This window comes from Carex rostrata, chromosome 20, assembly GCF_964058835.1.
Source record: "Carex rostrata chromosome 20, lpCarRost1.2, whole genome shotgun sequence".
Lineage (NCBI taxonomy): Eukaryota > Viridiplantae > Streptophyta > Magnoliopsida > Poales > Cyperaceae > Carex > Carex rostrata.
The window spans coordinates 7252033-7273098 of NC_135937.1; the positions used below are offsets into that span (position 1 = coordinate 7252033).

The 21066-nt window shown below is 32.9% G+C and overlaps 3 protein-coding genes across 15 annotated transcripts in view; all 3 read right to left on the reverse strand.

The window, feature by feature from the left end:
- The window catches only part of CAC3 (acetyl Co-enzyme a carboxylase carboxyltransferase alpha subunit), a 73658-nt gene that overhangs the window by 31681 nt on the left and 20911 nt on the right, over positions 1-21066 (reverse strand). The window lies entirely within an intron of this gene.
- Positions 2155-9737, reverse strand: LOC144572546 (kinesin-like protein KIN-10B). 10 transcript variants are annotated; one of them, XM_078322152.1, is made up of 19 exons: positions 9368-9685; positions 7930-8101; positions 7251-7412; positions 6915-7041; positions 6618-6778; positions 6215-6345; positions 5468-5564; positions 5335-5382; positions 5112-5162; positions 4850-4915; positions 4703-4750; positions 4554-4619; positions 4269-4329; positions 3794-4068; positions 3404-3450; positions 3149-3170; positions 2986-3054; positions 2653-2691; positions 2155-2374 (listed from the first exon to the last, which is right to left on the reverse strand). In XM_078322152.1, exons 1-19 carry the CDS (start codon positions 9550-9552, stop codon positions 2336-2338), a joined length of 1866 nt encoding a protein of 621 aa, XP_078178278.1. In that variant the 5' UTR covers positions 9553-9685; the 3' UTR covers positions 2155-2335. The 10 variants fall into 10 exon arrangements, with proteins under 10 accessions (XP_078178278.1, XP_078178275.1, XP_078178281.1 ...); XM_078322149.1 differs by having other exon boundaries at positions 5239-5382; XM_078322155.1 differs by lacking the exon at positions 4703-4750 and having other exon boundaries at positions 9368-9737.
- On the reverse strand, positions 16527-19383 carry LOC144572638 (F-box/kelch-repeat protein SKIP4-like). Of its 4 annotated transcripts, none has more exons than XM_078322287.1 (4): positions 19226-19383; positions 18326-18793; positions 17655-17901; positions 16527-16950 (listed from the first exon to the last, which is right to left on the reverse strand). In XM_078322287.1, exons 2-4 carry the CDS (start codon positions 18775-18777, stop codon positions 16591-16593), a joined length of 1059 nt encoding a protein of 352 aa, XP_078178413.1. In that variant the 5' UTR covers positions 18778-18793; positions 19226-19383; the 3' UTR covers positions 16527-16590. The 4 variants fall into 4 exon arrangements, with proteins under 4 accessions (XP_078178413.1, XP_078178411.1, XP_078178414.1 ...); XM_078322285.1 differs by having other exon boundaries at positions 19121-19375; XM_078322288.1 differs by having other exon boundaries at positions 19101-19374.

The following is a 21066-nucleotide window of genomic DNA, read 5'->3' on the forward strand; positions in this document are numbered from 1 at the left end:
GTTTGTACCTTAGGTCTGAAAATTGAGAATAGAAGTTGAACTGTCGAGAAAGGAACTCGCTAAATTCAGTCAAACAAACCAGCAATTTGGAAATGATCTATTTGTGGAAGTTTTTCACCTCTGCGGCAATATGGGAAACAAAGCAACAATTTGAGAAACAAAACAGCAATTTGCCAACAATAATTATTATTATTGAGCCTTCGCTCCGCCACAATGAAAGAAGAAAGTCCAAAGGTTATGGATATTATCGGGTCTGATTCTAGAGAAGTCGAAAGGTCTGATTTTAGAAAACTTTTTACCGGATCAGTACACGGATATCCGTTAAATTAAAAATTACGGATACGGATATTATCCGTATCCGCTTTTGAAAATTGAAACCATATCCATATCCGTATCCGCGTAAGTAATATCCGTATCCGAATATCCGTATCCACAAAAAATCGGATACGGATCCGGATCCAAATGGATAATATCCGATCCGTTTGCACCCCTACCTCTGAAGCACGGCCTAAGATACAAACACAAAAGGATGAACTATATAAAAACTTAAAACAAATGATTTGATTAAATATCAAATATATATAATTAAAAAATTAAAATTATGGGTTACTAAGCACCTCTAACTTGACTGTAGATACGCCCTTGTATACAATAAACCTAAACATTCTTGAAATAATGAGGATAAATAACTAGAGTAAATAAATCCCAAAAAAGGTAAGATGTTCAGCATACTTAAAATCCTTTTTGAGTAAAAAATTGAAGGTTAAGTCTTTAAATTTCGTGACAGAAGCTACAGGGATAAACGAGGATTTATTAAGAAGGAGATGTAGACAAGTTAAGCAATAAGAAAGGATCAATTGCTTCATAATGTTGGCCTATTTATGGTCTATTTTGATTAAATTTAGTATTTAAAATGTATATTTTTAGTGGATGAGAAAAAGAGGAATATGAATAGAAGAAACTGGTGAAAAGCTCCAGCACAATTAATACTGGAATTGTCCAGTGCAACGCAATATAATAATAATTGCTTGCCTTAATACGGAAAAAAACGATCACAAAAAAAATATTCTGTTGCAGCGAAATAATGGAAGTTACTCGTAAACAACCTCCTGGATTAGAAGTATTGCATTTTTAATATTTATAGCTAAAATCATATTTTCATTAATTTAGTTTATAATATTTATTGCTAAAAAATATAACTGATTATGATTAATTCTCAAATATTGTTCTTAATTTATTTATGCTCAAAATGGACGTACCATAACAAGTGCAGTCCTGCCATTTTCACGGACTATCAGGCTACATGAAATATCCAAGTTCGCATTTATATAATAATGATTTTTACTATGAGGGATCCAATACACCATTTTATGATGACGCATCTTGACACTATTTTTATAAGCTATTTTTGTGATTTTAAAATTCAAATAATCAATTCAAACCATTCAACGTGATGTCCATATTAAAATGTACTTGGAGACCAAATAGTAAAAAAATTCAGAAAAATGTAAAATTTGGTCTCCAAGCACATATTAATATGAAGAACAAGATGAACGGTTCGGATCGACTCTTTGAACTTTGAAAATAAAAATATGTTCATTTTACAAATAGGTCCTTTGGTCCATAAAAGCATCACTCTTTTTAATTGTTGTTTTTCAATGGTCCAAAATTGCTTAAAAGCAACAATTTTGTATACATCTTAATAAATACTACAAAAAATCCAAAAAATGTAAAATTTGGTCTCCAAACAAATTTTAATATGGAGATCATGTTGAACGGTTCGGATTGTCTGTTGGGATTTTAATATAGTGTCAAGATGTGTCACCATAAAATGATATAATTGGATTTCTATATAATAAAATAATTACATTAGTTTCCGCATTATTTGTATCGTTTGGCGACTATATCCACACAAATTTCTTTTATAGATATATGACAATTTTTAATGAATATTAATTATAGGGCCAATATAGTGTAAACTAAAAGTTTCAAGGACCAAACAAAACTTTTGAAATTTTATGGTTAATAGAATGTGTAATTTATTCTTTTTCTAAGTAAGAAAGTGATTTTTGGTCAGAAAAATGTCACAATGTTTACCAAACGAAAAATAAAACTTATACTTGACCAATTTGGGTAACAGTCGGATTTCAAGTGTATCTAAACATAAATTCATCTTGGATTATCATTTTCATCCATTAAGCTAGCTAACCTACAGATGTACAATCAAGATTCAAGAACAATGTAGCAATAAAAGCTACCACAAAAATCATAGAAACTAAGTACTTAGCTAACCAGGTATGGAAAAAACTGCACACAAGTAGTAAACCCAAGCTGCTTAGCAATCTTCGATAAAGTTCATCCACATCTTGTCAAACTGCCAAAAAAGGGAACGAAAGATATTTTCGAGTAAAATAAATTAAAAGCGCAAATCTTGGTTATTAATCCTACATTTAATCGGATTATGTACCAAACCGTGCTAGGACACAAAACAACTGTTACTGAACCAATAAATTAAGAAGTGACAGAACAATTGATTAACTATGCATTATTCAATACTATTGATTGTTTTCTTTTCATAAAAAAAAAAAATCATGTCAATATATTATTTAAGTATAAGATTTATTTTAGAAAAACTTTTGAGAGCTTAATTACCTGTCTTGGGGTGATCCCAATATTCTTAAGATCCTCAACCTGAAAAAAAAATTGTAAACTTGTTACATGTAGCAAAAATCACAGAAAATTAGGTAAAAGGTTCATTTATACTAAACAATTGCAGAATGCTGAGGAAAAGTACTTTATAGCCTAATGCTGGGAAAAATAGACCATATTTTTTCTCAGATGTTATACCCAAGCTACTACCCCTTTAGAGCCTCTTCCAAAAAGGCATTTTCCAGAAATAGAGTGTTCAGGGAAATATTTGAGATATATGTTTCTTTTCAGAACACAATCATCCTATTGAAAACAAATAATTTGAACTTTTCTTACATCTTTAAAAGGTTCTGGATTATTATCACGGAGCTGAAGTATCCTGTTTGCTCTCACCTCTCCTATTCCCTATATGAGAAAGAAAGAAAAATGGTGAACTTGAAAATGTCAAATAAATATAACAACGAATGAAAAAAGATGAGTTAGAGAACTCCAAACACACCTTCAAGCGCTTAAGTTCCTCTCTGTAATTAAAATAGAGTAATAAACAAGTGAGATTTTACATAATCAACATAATAAACTACTTCAGAAAAACAAAGGATTCCTTATTTTTCAGTATAACCTGCTAAATATATTTATACAAAATTAAAGTGAATATGTATTTGATTACTCTTTTTCTACCTTATTCCTATTCCTAAATGTATAATTTTTCCTTTTTTGTTACAGGTGAGTTTGGTGGGAGCATGAGGATGCTTACTTGTTTGCACTGTTTATGTATGTCAAACACCCTTTCTTCAAAGATTTCTGCAATAAATAAAATTAATTCATTGTCAAATAGCACCACTGGATAGTTTTTTTAAAAGAACAAAAATGATAACAGTGGGAAATAATAAAGATAAGGAAAAAAAGGTCCATATGCAATATTTCCACTCAGTAATGCAACTAATGCTGGGTAATAGAACCAAGCCGTCAATTTTGCTAGGTGAACCTCACTTTTAGCCCAATCAAGCTCCAGTATAAGATTTCACTTTGGCAACCGAATCTCATTACGCTAAGTTGTTTAGTGAGCACCAAAAATTCAAGAAAACCAAACAGATACCCTTCTTTAACACAAAATTACTAGGAAAAAAAATTGAAAGAAAATAACCTTCATGTCAGTAGTACGGGTCACGATCAATTCCGGGGGCATATCAGCAATTGCAGAATCCCCGAACCCCAAAAAAGATGATGCATTTGGGGTTTTTGCCTCAACAGTGCATGAAGAGAAACTGACTCTTTTCGGCGTACCAATGTGAGCAGGCTTTTCACTATTTGGAAACAATTTGAAAAGAGAATTAGAAATCTCTCTCAATCGGTCGCTTACTTTTGGAGATGTTTCTGTCAGAAGAGCAAGTGTCATCCCCACTTCTCCAGTGGAATTATCTGAAGCATAAAGGAAAGAAAGATTAGAAAAATTGCATAAAAAGTTAGTTATGAGCTGGGGGTCTTTAATTTGATTTCTCCAACAACACTAGGCTATATTTATAAAATACAAATATTGGAACATAAGGTCCTAATTGAAATTTAAGCAACGGTGTTTGCCAACTCTTTTAAAGAAAAATAAATTTGCATAGCTATTATACCTGAAGTTGTTTCTTCATGCATGTCATTGCATTCTTGTAACTCGCTTGCACCAGTAATGTTCTAGTTTATCAAATAAAAGAAAACTACTTAATATCTTGCGAATAGTCTCCAAATTAAAGAGAGTGTCAATTCATAGTAAAACAGTATAATTGAGAGGCACCAATATTTTGTATTGACAAATTCTAAACAATAGATGACTAATATCAAAATTTGTTATATTCCTTACATTCCTCATGACAAAAATTATAGTAAAATAACTAAAAAATAAAGAGAAATAGCAAAACCTCTTGTTGGGTACCAAGCATATGAGGATTGGTGATTCCACTTTCATGCGATTCTTCATGATCAACCTTTTACCAAAAGAAAGGAAAAGTTAAAACATAGAAAAGTAGTAAAATAACTAATTTGCACCAGTATAAAACAGGAAACTAACCACTTGATTGCTGGTATAGATATCTTCAGGTTTTTCTTCAGGTAAAATCTTATTTAACAAAAGAAAAATTGTTACAAAAAGGAAATATCTATGTCACTTTCATCTATTGCAAAAACTATTGCATATTACAAAGCAAAAGATCCAAACCTCTTGTTGCATGCCTGGAATCAAGGATTTACCAGATTGACTATCTGTCGATTCTCTATGCATAACCTTTTACACAGAGAACAGAATTTAAGTTTGCTTGCTGATTTTAATGGTCAGGTACTTGGGGGTTTTATTGAACACTCATTGGAACAAACATTTCAATGCTATTCTATGATTTGGTACTGATCTTGTTTTTTAACCAAGTTCCATTTTTTTTTGGTCATGAACCGGATAATGATCCTACAAAAAATAAGATAAGTACCTCTTCTGATATTGACATTTCTACTTGCTTGTCATGAACCAGGTCATGATCCTACAAAAAAAATAAAGATAAACTCCATCAATGGTAAATAATCCAAGAAAATAAGAAATATTGAAAAATAACTAACCAATCTAAAAAGAAGAAGATAAACTCCATCAATGGTAAATAATCCAAGAAAAAAAAAATAAGAAAATATTCTAAGAAATATTGAAAAATAACTAACCAATCTCAACTTAGCCATAGATTTAGCAGCATCTGACTGAATCTTTTCCTGTATAATTTCAGAAATTACAAGTTCCTTTAAAACATCTCTTCATAATTTGATCTCAATAAAATAGAGTCTTGTGAAATTGTACCTTTACTAAGCCAAAATTTTTAACTGCACGTATGACTGAAGCGCATCTATTGACCTTCCCATAAATTGGTTTTATTTGAGGTACTGACATACTATACCTGCATGCAAGGATATTATGAGAGAGAGTGGACATGGCAATAGAACAGACAACTTAGAACTACTATACAGGTACTGATCGCTAGCTTTAAATTTTGTTTATTTCAATTTTCTTGTGTGCATTGTCATATGTGATCAATTCTAATGTTAAAGGTAAGCATGAATGGATATTGCCATAAACTTTTGTTTGCAAAATGCACCCATTTTCTACTATCTTTGCATGTAACACAAAAAGATGCTCTTGTTTCCACTTAATTTTCACATCCACTCTTTTAACTTAATTTACAATTACCAGAAACCAAGGTTAGGTCTCAAAGGGAACTGTAACTCAAATGACTTACTGAGATCAACTTTGTGCAAAAAGAATCAATAAAAAAAATTGTATTGTTTCACAGGATATATTAGTTATATAATAGTGAGATAATAGTTGGGTGGTGGTTAAAAATATATTAACAGGGTGGGTTAACTGCAAATTAAATCATGGTGGTTGTTCATTATAAGAACAATAACTTATCATACTGTTTGCAGAACCACCTACAAAGAATCTACCTTTCAAAAGAATTACATAATTTCCAAAAATCTCTACAAGTACAATACCAAGGTCTTAAGTTGAAGGGAGATGAGGATGGAGAACAGGAGAGAGAAACCAGACCTTCGTTCAAGAGGAGTCGCATATTGTTTGGCAGGTCTTCTGATAGTATTGAACTGAATTATATTGGCCACTTGGGATGAAGAAGAAGCCAACCTCAGAGAACGCATGTTCCGTTGATTATTACTTCGGCTCTACAATGTCAATCAAATAATGTAACATCAGTTCAGGGATAGAAATTTTCTCTCATTTGCCCCCACAAAACCATATAACATTATATGTTTCCCTCACCCTTCAAATTCTTTCATTACACCCAACAGGCTTTCTTTGTGTACTCAAAGAAGGAGAAATCATGATATATTCCCTTATATTTTGTGGGGCATACAGGACATTTTTCTACTACTTGCCCCTTTAATAATTCAGAGAAAACAGCTTGGGTACCATAGAGGATGTTGAATGAACATACCAAGCAAGCAATGACTACAGATTGGGATTCCCAGGAAAGAAAATTATGCAATTGATGCGTTAATTTGCTATCTCTGTAGGAAATATGGTTCTTGCTATTCAATGCATAAACTATTTGCATCACTGCATAGAGTGATTTATTATCTGTGGCCCCTCCATAACCTGAAATAACAAGCAAAATATTTAAAATCAGGCTATAACCAAGAATAGGTAGGCATGCTCAAGTATTCAACTAGCAAAAGTAAAGTGAGAAAAATTTATATAAGATGTCGGGTTAGATATATAAAATGAGAAGTACCTCCTAGTTCGAGAAAATTCAACTTGCTTGTGTCAGATATATATATGATAAGCCCTCTATGCCCTCTCATGAGTCGATCACTCTTACAATAAAAGTTCCTAAACTCATCAACTGTATTCACTTTGACCTGCAATGGGACCACATATAAGACAAGCACAAGAACAAACAAAAGAAATAAATAAAATAGAGTTTGTATCATTAAAAAATATAGAAGAGAAAAAAATGTAATAAAACCAGAATATGATGGTGTACAAGTTAAGAACATTTCATTTTCTTTCAGATCTCTAATTTCTTATAAACTAATTTCTTCAGAAATATTAGCTGATTCTACATTACCTTAGAGAGACTCTTTAGCTGAACACCTTCTTCTTTCGTCTCCAACAAATCATATATTTGGTCTCGGAAAACTTCATAGTCTGATATTTCTACGCCTTCTCCATTTTTATGCAGAATTTCTGATATTGTTATTTCTGCCAAACTTGGATTCTCTCCTGAACCCTACAATAATTTTTTTCAGTAGGAAAAAATTAAACATAGTTAGAGGTAGGATTTCACTTGTACCATGTGGACCCCCATCAAATTATTAATGAGCCCCAACAAATGAGGAATCACATTTTCCCTTTCAAGCACAGAAAATGCCACCAATACTGGTAGGGAATGGGAAAAGTATCCCTTGTGTCCTCCATTCTCTATAAACTTAAGAAAAGAAAAATGAAACCCTCCTATGTCACTATTTATCTCTACGGATATGAGAAAGTGAAAGGCACAAGAATAGAGGAACAATTTAGGCATTTTAAAATGAATTAGGAGTTAGTACAAATGATATTTTCCATGTTAATACAGATTTATCGAGATCTCAGTTTCTTCAGATACATAAGCCTGTATAATGGTTTAGTATTTAAATTCAATTACTATAAACTAAGAGCTGAAACTTTTCATGTTTGCAATAACGGATATAACCACGGTGATTTCACCATATTCACTGATTATTAAAGAGAAAATTTAAATTTCTCACCTGAAAAAGCTGTGCGGGCCAACTTTGTTGGGCACCGTAAGAGATGACACAGCAGTTAGTGCCATCAAAAAGCTTTTCAACAAGAGGTCTGATCTCAATTGCATATATCTCATCAACTCCTCTTTCTTCTTCATAGCAATAGTCTAGCTCGTATACACTTCTCTCAGCATTCCTAAAGTATAAGAATACCAATGGAAAAATATTTTGGGATTTGTTCAATATATATAGGAGCAACCAACTCTAATATAAGAAAAATCCCTCCAATATGATGTACATGCAAGTACGTATTAAAAGGTATGATACAATACCACCTTCTCTCCAGACCACACACTCACAGACCAACACATAATATATCACTACATCTTATAAAAACAAAGTAACAAACAAAGTGTACCCTACTCAGGTCATTTTCAGTCTAAATACAGCAAGTGTGTATTAAAAGATATGATATGAGGGGTGGTTATTCCTTTTTAATCCTAGGTTGGTATACGCATGGTTCTGAAACTTGGAATCGGAATCGGAATCGGAATCGGAATCGGATGAATCGGCCGGAATCAGAAGAAATGGATCGGTAACTCGGATTTTTTTGACAAAAGCTTGTTTTGTCGCCAAAAGGTAGGAAAAAATTGATAAAAATAATTTGTAAAAAAACAAAAATGTTAAGACAAAACATTACACTCAAAATAATTCATTAATACAATATTAATATAAGCAGAATATATTTTTACTATCAAAAACTATGATAACCTAACTGGATAATTATTGTACTAAGCCAAATGATAAAGACATTCATGTCATAAGAATCAAGTTTGTATTGTAATTACTTAAAAAAATGTCTAATTTTGAAATAAAATAGATAAAATAATAAAAACATAACTAATATTTATATTTACTTAAAAAAATGTCTAATTTTGGACTGGTCCCATCCGATACCGAGTTGAGTATCGGCCGATTTTCAGAACCATGGGTATACGCTAGTACAACATTTTTGATGTGGTATAGCTGTACCCATTATATATGGTTGCTTTCAAATTTCAATGGACATACATGAAATTTTCCCTTTAAGAAAGTGTACCAGAGAGTATAACTATATGAGCATTAGTAATATTTTTTATTTTAGGTTTAAAGCTTGAATTCAATACAGAAAAAATAAGCTAGAATTCTTCCAAATAAGCTCAAAAATAAAATAAATTAATTCTTAACACGATAATAGACATAAATCGCTTACTAGTACCAAGACAGTACCACTTTATTAGCTTGCATTTACCAGTATTAACAAACAATGGGCTATTCATCCACTTTCATAATTGGGATGGCACCCTAGTGCCACTATATCTCCAATTCTCGATTATTCGGACAATTCTACTTCTAATCAGTACAGAACCCCTCCTCTATCCCAAATTGAACGTTTGATTCCATCAAATGAAGTGAAACAAACCTGGTATACTTTGCTTCAGGACAGATCGAAACAAGGGCATGACCATCGTCAGTGAAAGAAACGCACATACTAGCGGGATCACCATCGGAACCTTGCGCCTCTGCCAACTGGCAATGATCCACGAGTTTCGCAACCACACGCACTCCACTCAATTGAGACCGTGGTGGTCTAGAACCACAATCCATGGTAAAATTTATTCGATCGAGAAAGAGAGAGAGAGCGGGGCGATCGGCTGCTAGAGAGAGAGACGGAGAAAGAGCGGGATGTTTCTTTGAGCCTTGGATTTGAAGTTTTGAACCTTTCTCTATTGGATTTTGTTCGATTAAGGAAGGAAATAATTTCGGACGCGTGGCATTGTCTTATTGGTGGTAAGGAAGAGAGAGACGTTATGGATGGAGTTCTTGTCTTTACCAAGCCGTTTTGGTATCTCGCGGATTCAAACAAGATAATATCAGATGGTTCAGGTACATTTGTAAATAGTCGTTGTCTTCACCCATCTGCGGCCTTTTCCAGTTTTCCTCAAAACTAAATCTATACCTGAGGAATATGATACCGTCCAATTCAAATTCGCGGTTCCTTGTAAGGGAAGGAGCGGGGAGGGGACAGATGGTGCTTGGCGTACCCGAAATGAGGAAACATTGTATAACTGAGATAATATTGTTTCCTTTTTACATGCATAAGGACAAGTGTACACAAGTTGCACCCAGAAGCCGGAAAACGAATTGAACGGAAAGCTTTTACTGGCTAGTCACTAGTGCCTAGTGGTGGAAGGTGTCGGGCCAAATTTCCTTATCGGTGCCTATTTGAAAAATTGAAATGGAGGGGGGCCAGTTTAATGTGCTTTGAGATTCGTGCAAAAAGAATTTGAATGGTTTATATTTTTTATAGATCCACTCAAAAGTTTGAGATATCTGAGAGGATGTGAATACGTAGTGGTAGTGGCTAGAGGTGAAAATGGAGCGGATAATATTAGATTTCGAAAATCAAATACGAATATATGATATATGAAAATAAATATTATATATATTTTATGAGGAGGGTTCAAATGCCTCCATGTTTTTGTGCCTCCATCATGTCTCCATCTTTCTCCATCATTTTCAAAGTTCAAACTGTCAATCCGAACCGCTCAACCTAACCTCCATACTAAAATATGTTTGGAGACCAAATTTTATATTTTTAGAAATTTTTTTACTATTTTTTTAGATAGGTACAAAAATACTGTTTTTAGATGGTTCAGATTTACTAATTTTGTACCTATCTAAAAAAATAGTAAAAAAATTCCTAAAAATATAAAATTTGGTCTCCAAACATATTTTAGTATGGAGGTTAGGTTGAGCGGTTCGGATCGACTGTTTGAACTTTGAAAATGATGGAGAGAAATGGAGGCATAATGGAGGCACAAAAACATGGAGGCATTTGAACCCTCCTCATATTTCATATAGTTTACTATATATTATGAAAAACAAACACTAATATAGATATAATTTTACCACGATTCATGTCTGATCTGTTTTCACCACTAGTAGTGGTTAACAGTATTGTTGTTGTTGGCTTGCTGCATCAACAAAGCATAGGTTAAGAAGTTCGAAATTCTTTTCTCTTCCATTGTATTATTCATATCTTCATTCTTATATTAAGTAAGTAGATGTCTTGATCCGTCAACAATTTTGATTAAAAGATGAAAATTCGGATGAAATATTAGCCCTTCGATCAAATATTATGATTATATGCATCTTTTTATTTTTATTTTTATTTTTTCGTGTAAAAATCTAAATTTATTTAAACACGTACTCTCTGCATACAAATTGTATCATCTTTCTGATTGATCCCGATTTCGTTCTATTTTTTAGATGTTATTTTAAGGAATTTTGAATTGATTAATAATTGATTGGTCATGTTCTTACTTCTTTCTATTTTTATACCATTTAAAGGATGTTATTTACCATTTAATATGTCATTTTGTTTGAGATTTTTTTTATGAAAATATATCAAAAAATATAGGTCATTTAATATGTGATTAAAATAATGTTAATTATGTGTAGATTTCATTTAATATATAATTTAAGAAATATTATTTGTCATTTAGTCTAAATTATTTTACAAAAATATGTCATTTTGTTTGTTTTCTTATAATATGTTATGTTGCAACGCATGGGCACGATTCTAGTAAGAGTTCAAATGATTTAATCATAGCCTCGCAGTTATAACATGAATTTTAAAAATTGGTTAATTATTATAAATCATAATTTACGATAAATTAAAATTTTGCAACACGTAGAGAATTTAAACCTAAAATTATTATAAGCTTTAAATAACAAACAGAATAATGATTCAAATTTAAACGTAGTTTAATTAAAACAAAATTATCAAAACCATGGGTAATAAATTAAATTGAACTTGATTCAAATGGTTAACTGAGATTTAAGTCAAACAAAACTTGATTCCTAATGAAATAGAATAAACAACAATAAACAATCAATGAGTATGAATTGGATGAAATAAGTAGCAATCTTTGCTGATATATGAACCTTGTACACAAAAAACTTTAGAAATTTAAGATTTGAGCCATTGACATATGGGACCCAAGTGTATGGAGTGCCACACTAAAGGTTACATTTCTCATTGACAGGCAGACTACGCCCGTTTAATGCCTTCTCTTTAAGGTTTTGTAACATATGCAAAATATAATTATGATATTAATAATCGAAATCGAGATACGAAGTGTCTGAATGAAAATTTTCAGGAAAATTTGTAATATTTTAAACAATAAGTAATTTTCTTTGTTAACATATTAATAAGATGATTAATTTAATTTAAAGTTAATTATAGACGTATATTATTAATTTGAAATTTCTTTGACATATTTAGAAACTTATAAAACCTGTAAATAAAATTAGGAATTTAATAGATTGTAAATGTACGGGATAAATTAAATGGAATATTTTATACAAACAAAAGAAAAGAAAAGAAATAACAAATTATAACAATGAATCTTACTGTGGGACCCTATGTCATTCTCTACTCTTATCTCTATTTAATTATTTCTCTCTTTCCTTGCGTGGCAAAAGCTACTGGCGCCACAGTGGTTATAAATTGATTAAATAGGAGAGCTACCGTGTCTAGTAAATCTCTCTTCTACTTCTCACTTTTTCTCAAACCTTCTTCTCTCTCTCCTCTCTTTGTGTGAGGCAATGTTAGAAGAATTGCACTGATGTGCAATTTCTCTCTTTATATCAGCGCACATAGAGTAAGTACAATCTCTTGTTGCTATGTGACTCGTATAATTTCAGCAGTGAGCTTTAAGCAAGTCTAGTTGTTATTTGACTGTTAAATTAATTAAATTAAGGAACTTGCTTAATAGCTGAAAGTATTTCTGTCTTTTATATATATGGCTAGTCCAATCTGTTGTGAGATAGTTATATCCTTATAAGAAATTAATTAAACATTTAAACTCTACTTCATGGTCTACGAGTGCACATATTTTTCCTTGTTTTTAATTTAATATTAGTTTCTTAATTTCTGCAAAATTAGGCAACTAAATCTTTGACCAGAACAATACAATTTTGGTGTATATGTATTCTTAGCATCAGTACTTAAGTTGCTTTTTGCTGCACTGGTTCTAATTTGCAACCCTGCTAAACTAAACTTTAGAAGAAAGCTTAATTGAGGTAGTAAAACAAATTGCTTTGAATATAGACACACATACATGTGTTTTACACGTATCTTTCTACATATATAGATGGTACTTTGTTAAAGATGAAAGTTTGTTTCATTGTCCTTTATAGCTTGAATAACTACATGTTATTTTAAAAGAAGAACAATGCAAATCTTATTTATAAAATAATATTTACTATGATGAATGCATATAGATATAACTTACATGAGTATATATAGAAAAATTATCTTACATATGCATTTTTAATAGTATAAATAAAAAGAGATGAAAGCATAATTTAAAACTGTATACTGATTTCTAAAACACAAATCTTTGAGTTGAACAAATAACTATATTCTTTCCTAACCATTGGTTAATTTCGAAATATATATAATATAGTCCAATATGCAATGATGGTCAATATACGGCCAGAACCTAATTTTATTTCTCCTTTATATATTATTTAGAATTAGTATTAGTTAGCCATAATTCTTTACTTATTGGTTTAGAAAGTGATGATCTTTTAGTTATTAATTTTGAATCAGAAATTCTTTTTAACAGAGATATGAACTCGACTATTTGAATCAAACTAGCTTATCGGATGTGTTTACAGAATGGTAACTTGGCTTCGAATCACATTGTACTCTACGTTATCAGGTGCAGGGTTACTGGACTTGTTTGATATTACATTTTTAGAATTAAATTATTATTCGTTTTTCATGTTGAACAACTAATTGTTGCATTATTTGAGATGTGTGAATCATGTGCATAGCCCAATCAAATTATAACTGGATTTCTGTGATATTGTTGACCTATCATTTTGAATGGTTTACCATTTGTATGATTCTCCTATTCTGAATTATGGTTGAGTCACCACAAGTTTATGTTTATGAAAATCTGTTGAGCTCTGCGAAGTCTAGAGTCATGACTAGACTTTGCTTACGGAATCCTTATGCGCATATGGTGAACGACCCTCGCTAATCCCAGTACCGATTGGGAGGGGGAATTTGATTCTGATTCTGACGGTGACTTTGGGTGACTATAAAGAGACGTCTAAGTGATGTCATATCCAGTCTAGGACCGGAATGACAGGTTTGTTTAATGTGTTGAGAATTACCTATTCTAAGTTTATTGCATACGAAATATTATCTGACTATGAACCAGACTTTAATTAACTGTAAGCCTAAGCACATCAGATGAGGGTCAGTGGAGGGTACTGAGTACCAGCAGGTGTGGGTTTAGCGTGGCCACCTGCATGACAAGTTGGTGGATCATCTGTTTGTGCTACCAAACATAATAATCTAAGTTTAAGCCATTTGTTGAGCTTCATTTGAGATTCTGTGAGTTGAGATTCGATTGAATACTGTGATTGAGCATTTGCATTCACTTATATATAAACTGAACTGTTAATGTCAAGTTGCAAGAATTTAATTTTAGATATGGATTGATTGCAAGTCCAGTGGCCTGATTCTGGCAAATTCGCACTGGGAGATAATATTATTATTATTTCTCACCCCCACCCTTTGGGTTATTTTCAGGTTTATTACACGAATATAGAGAGACGGTTCTGGATTGCATCTGACAGCATAACCACATGAAATTGGGGATTTGGGTTATTGTTGAAACTGACATGATGCGGAAAATATTTCTAAAATATAGTTTGCCGTATTCTTACAGATAAATTTTGTAATAAATTTTGGGATGTAGTTATTATATATGTAATGATGATATTGGTAATGCATATAAAAGATCCACTGTCTTATGTATATGTTTTAATAAATATACGTGGCAGGCTGTTATACCCGATTTGGGGTGTGACAGGTTTATAATTTTAGAGTTCGGAACGGGATTCGGTACTCTTCAAATCCCTCCTCTTCCTCTGTTATTCTCTCTATCTCTTTCGTCCTCTCTGCCACGTGATTCTCTCTCTCCTCTTTTTTGAAGAGAGATATAGAGAGAAAAGAAGAGCAGGAAGCTGGTTTTCTAGTAAGAAAAAGTAGCGGATACATATCCTTAGAGCTCTAGGTTGATCAAAAAAGGGGGGAATCTCACATATACCCTCAAAAACATCAAAATTACTTATTTTCCCCTCTAACCAATAAAATTAAATGTTTCACCTCTAAACTCATAATTTTATCAATTTTATTGTCTTTTATATTAAAATTCATTCTAAATTTACAAAATATCTATTTTACCATTTATTAAAAATATCAAACACTACATGGAACTCAAATTTAAATCTAAAATGCTTTAAAATAGTTCATCTACCGTCCAAAATGCTCCCTAGATCAACAAAACAACAACCGGTAGATTCCATGCACATCATGAGTACATAAAGCAACGAAACCAAACTCCTTGTAGACCAGTTAAATGAATTTGTTTATCAATATCATACTAAATGAGTTTGTCGCTTATAAATTCATTTTGTTGATTTAACCAATCGAGGGTTTGGGGTTTGGGGAAGGGATTACTGTTAATGGGGTCAATTATTTCTTATTTATTTTGAATAATTTTGTATTTATTGATAAATTTCTACATAATTTAGTATAAAATATTATGGAACTGTCAAATTGATTCTCATTTGTAGTATAAATTTTTTATATACTTTATCTTCATTCACATTTTTGAACCTCATAGTTTGAAGGTCCGGCTCCGTCTCTGATTCCAACAGATAGATAGTCAGTTAACAAAGTAAAGCTATAGGAGCAATTCTTCTATGAGCGCCCTAGAGAACAAAAGTGAAAACAAATTTGAATTTTTAATATCAAGTCCATCGATAAGGCTCCAGTAAAAGAGTTCAATCACAAAAAATCAACATTTAACTGATTACACCTTAATTGAATTTTCTTGACAATCAGATCCTTGAAATTCCCAAACTAATTTAACAAAATTAGTTTTTGCACTAGTACCGATTGGTATCAGCATCAGTAAAGCACCTTTAATTCAACAGAGGTAAGAGTATTGATACGGTGAAAGAAGACAGATCGAATATAATTTATAAATAAAAAGTCAGGCCAATACGTCAAATAAATTTAAACCACCTGAAAAGTTGGATTAGTTTAGACTGACATAAAGACAGAGACCCAAAGTTCTTATTCCTTTGTTTAGACCCAAGATTTCAACAGGTTTGCACGCTCTTTCTCTACCGTAACCCCTTGTCACTCCCAATCATGCCATCATACTTGGAACTTGGCAGGAACATACTTTTGAAATGAAACACATGGAAAGTGATGATATTCAGATCCAAACTGTAGATTTGTTAACTCCATTCACCAAAAATTAATACTGATACGAGCGGGAAAACATAAACGCGATGCATTGAACAACATGATCAACAAATTATTGCATCGGTGAACAACATACAGATTTACATTTTTTTTCTTCTTAATATTAATACACTGCAGTACTAAGGTTCTTGATATACCCAAGAATTTGTCTCAGTTTAACAACCTTTGCATGCACTCACAAAAGCAATGATACTCACACTCACACACACACACACACACACACACAAAATTCGACCCAATCTGCATTCCCAAATAAATAATTCTCTAATATTCACTGTACTTCATATTGTAATAGCATGGCAACTAAGAATTGATAGGTCCATTAAGTCCTGTCTTGGGAAAATAGAACCACATAACAATACCCCCGTACCGGCACCGCTAACCGCCGTGTCAGCAAAAACCACAACTGTACCAAACCCTTTTCCCACAACATAAACACTTCGATCCATGCCCATGAGAAGGCATGGCGGCTTTGCCAGCTGGTCAGAGAGTCTGCCAAGCGTGTCCCAGCAGCCATTCTCCTCTTGCCACATCATCAATTTCTTACCACAACTTTCCTCTAAGCTGAACAAACTCCCACAAACCACTGCCGTGGGGCCCAGAGCTTGGCGGGCTATCTCATTTTTCATGCCTTGCCACATCTGGTGATGTAATATAAGGATCAGGTTAGGGTTAGGGTTATGGTTAACCCTAAATATATATAGGAAAATGAGAATCAATATACTATGAATAATTTATCCAAGTTGGTCTTTGTGAGAGAATGTTTTGCAAGAGTATGCAGGATGTTTCCAGGTGCTATAATTACTATAAAAGAACTAAAAGTTAAAAATTCTTTTGGCAATTTTGTTATACAGTTTAAAAAAACAAAAAATGAACTGTATTCAGGTAAGAAGTTTTATGTACAAGAATAAAAATATATAATAAAATTAGTTAGTACTTTAAATATCTAAAAATTAACTTATTTTCGTATGCCTTTCACATAAATGAGGTAATAAAAAACAAGGACAACTCCAATTGTTTTCTCTTTTGATGGTCTTAACAGGAGCAATGCTTCATCTTATAGTATACATGATAAAAAGAGATTATCCCTCTAACCCTGAATCGGCATCCCCTGAGATAACTCAACTTTTGAGTCGATACATGTGAAAATCTGAACCGTCAGCACGAATCTTAAAAGAAACCCATTTCCTATTAATACATCCCCCGTGAATCAAAATAGGCACCGTTTAAGATCTGGCCCATAAATCCATCAACTCAAAAGTTATCACAGAGGGATATGCTGCTTCTTGAAACCCCCCCCCCCCCCCAAAAAAAAAAAAAAAAAAAAGAGTATATATATAAATACCTGGTTGGAAGGATGGTACACTCCAGCAAAGCGCACGTTATTCCAGGCAGTTTTGTGGATTGTATACAGCTTCCCATCAAAGGCTATGAACTTCACAATGTCAGCTGTTAGCATTGGGTTTTTGTGAGAGTGCCATGTGTCTGAGCTCGGGTCATACACGTCCCATGAGTTGGGTGACAGGTCCGTTATCCCGAGCCCACTTGTGACGAATAGCTTGTTGTCTAGTGATGCTGACACAAAGTAGCACCTATAATAGAAATACTATAACTTATTATGAAAGTTTTCTGATCATGTATATACTAAGGCCTTTTGTGATCATACTGCTAATTTCGCTTATTTTGATTCAAATCAGATAATCTAGTCGTATGAACCCCAAATTTGATTTGGGGATTCAGTCACTAATTGTGAACCAACCTGGTGATTCACAAAAAGATTTGATCTGAACCTGACCCAATTGATCGAAACTAGAGTGACCCAACACCTAAAACTGGATCCAGCTTAGAAGCCAGAAACTCTACCAAAATTTCAAACAAATCTGATGTGATTCTCATGACAACACTCCTATGTGCACAGAATCGATTAAAAAGCCTGGAAAGAAAACTTTGGAAATAACCTGCTTTGGATACTACAGGTGCAAAAAAAAAATGTTTACCAATATGGGTTAAATGTACCTAGCCATAGGCATCGGAGCTACTTTCTCCCAGTGAAAAATTGACGCATTATAACAGAACACTTCATCAGTGGCATTCTCACTCAAACCACAACCTCCGAGTAAATACAGTCTCTCTCCTACAGTTTCAACTGCCATCCCTCCCCTCTTTGGGCATGGTGTGGGGACCATACAAATCAACTTCCAGCTACGGGTCGACGGTTGCGGCTCCAATACACACAGCATGGTATTCCACTTTGAAGTATCCTTGCATAAAGCATACACCCATGTCTGTTGGCAATTATACTTCTGACGTGTTTGAAGGAATTCCTGACTGCAGAGGAGGGCCCGCCACGTCTTGGACACGCAACTCAGTATAAAATGGTGGTGCCTCGGAACCCGTGCCAGACAGAGGAGTGATATCTCGTCAGGTAAACCCGGTATGACTGGTACATGTGTTGCATCAGTATCCATGAATTCCTGCTTTGGACTGAAAAGAGGAAATTTTGAATTCTTGACTTAAAAATAGGTCAATTAATGTGCACTTGTGCAGCATTAAACTGAGATACAACCGGTTGCTCCCAAACTTTAATATTTTACGCAAATTGCCTTATTTTTAATTTTACACCTCCAATTTTGCTTCAATTACTATCATTCCACAAAGAAATTTCATGAATACAGATCTTGCACAGGGCTATGGATTAGATTTACTCCACCAAAAACCCCATCACCACACCCCCCCCCCCCCAACCACAACCTCCCCCAACATTTATTCAATTGTTTTTTAATTACCTTACTTAAATCTAGGAACTTCTACCACGGCCAGAAATTGTGCATTGTTGCTATCAGGGTTTGGAAAATCTATCAGCAAACCACGACCCGATTATTGGGCAGAAGAACGCTTGAATCAGAAGAGACTCACCGTCCGAATTAAACCGATTCTCGTAGTTTGTTTGTGACGGATTTGTAGATTTGATTTCTTGATTTCTTGCGATTCTTCAAAGGCGCGTGGGATTGAATTGATTAATGATCGGAAGAGATTTGGGGTAGCGTGAATTAACGTTAATTAGGAATTGGGAAGAGAGAGGAGAAATATGGGGGATTGGATGGTTAGTTGGTTACTAAACAGGCTGCGGCCTTCCGAGCAATTTTGTTGGGCCGTAATCAGATTTTGTTGGGCCGCTATCTCTTTTATCTTTCACTGTGTTATAAACTTGTAGACTATCTCTATTATATTATTAAGCACGTTGGGTGTCCGATCCGCCAACGGCTACGATTGAGAGATGAAACTTCGGATTTGATCTCAGCTCTCCAATTACATATTTTGTCTTCTTTTGATTAAATGCATCTGTTTTATGTATAAAAGTCTAAATTTAGTTAAAAATATACCCACCACATATGCTACCACACGATACGTTACAATTAAAATTGAATAAATTCTGAAATTTAGCGATATATTTATCCGTTTCCTTTTTTTTTTGTTTCCATATTTCTTATCTTCAATTGAGAAGACTCCACCTTCCATTTTCTTATTTATTGTTTCCTTACTTCTTCGTTTCTATACGGATCACAATGGAAATCATTTTTTTTATTTCCTTATCTCTTTCTTTGTTTCTATACATATTGGTGTGGACAATTTAGAATATATTTCCGATATGGAATATATCAATGTGTGTGTGTTCTAAATTGAAAACAAAGAAGAATATAAATTGGAACGTGTGTGAATATATATTTTTCTTATAATATGTGTGTGTGTGTGTCCTATACATACACATGATAACATTTTTTATTTATGTTTTTTGATATCATATTATATGTTGATATTGAATTGTTGTATTATATTTGATATTATATTCAAATCGAGCTATTATTTGATATCATTGGTACTTAAAAATAAAAAATCATCACATCATCAAATTGTTATCAGAGATCACGATTAAAGTTAATTAAAAATACAGAATCATATAAATTTTCTATTAACATGTGTTTTAATTTTTAGATAATTATTATTTTCATTGATATATTTGTTTCTTATAATATGTCCCCGTTGCAACGCACGGGTATGATACTAGTAAATTTATAAAGGTACAAATTTGTGAAATAGAAAGAGTTTATTAGGCAGTAGTTATACAGACTACAATTATATATCTGAATTTTTATTTAGAGTAATGTTTGTGTCTCGCTTTTTTCATGCATCAATTATTCATTACATTTTCATATGTCATTTGAATTTCAAACAGGGAATTCGAACTGTGTAACTAAAATGTTTTTTTTTTTTTTTTTTTTTACTATTTTTTAGATATGTACGATAGAGTTCAGCTACTATGACATCAGTGTTATTTCAGTCGTAGTAACATTAACTTCAAAAGTCATCAAATAGATTTCAAACAATGAATCCAGACCGTTTAAACCGATCTACCTTACGAGTGATGTATTTACATGCAAAATTTATAAATTTTTGACCGGTTGACTTCATGCTAAATGAACTAAAAAAATTATAAATTTTGCATGTAAATGTGTCACTCGTAAGGTAGATCGGTTTAAACAATTTGGATTTGTTGTTTGAAGCCTATTTGATGGATTTTGGAGTCGGTGTCGTGACAATTGAAAACTAATGTCATAGTAGCCCGGTCCAATACATTAACACATTTTAATATTGATGTGATTATTACAATACAAGTAATAAATCCTAGTTGATACTCAATTCGGTTGCAAGTGTACAACCTTGTCAAGTAGTACTTAGGGATCGTCTCCACCGGGACA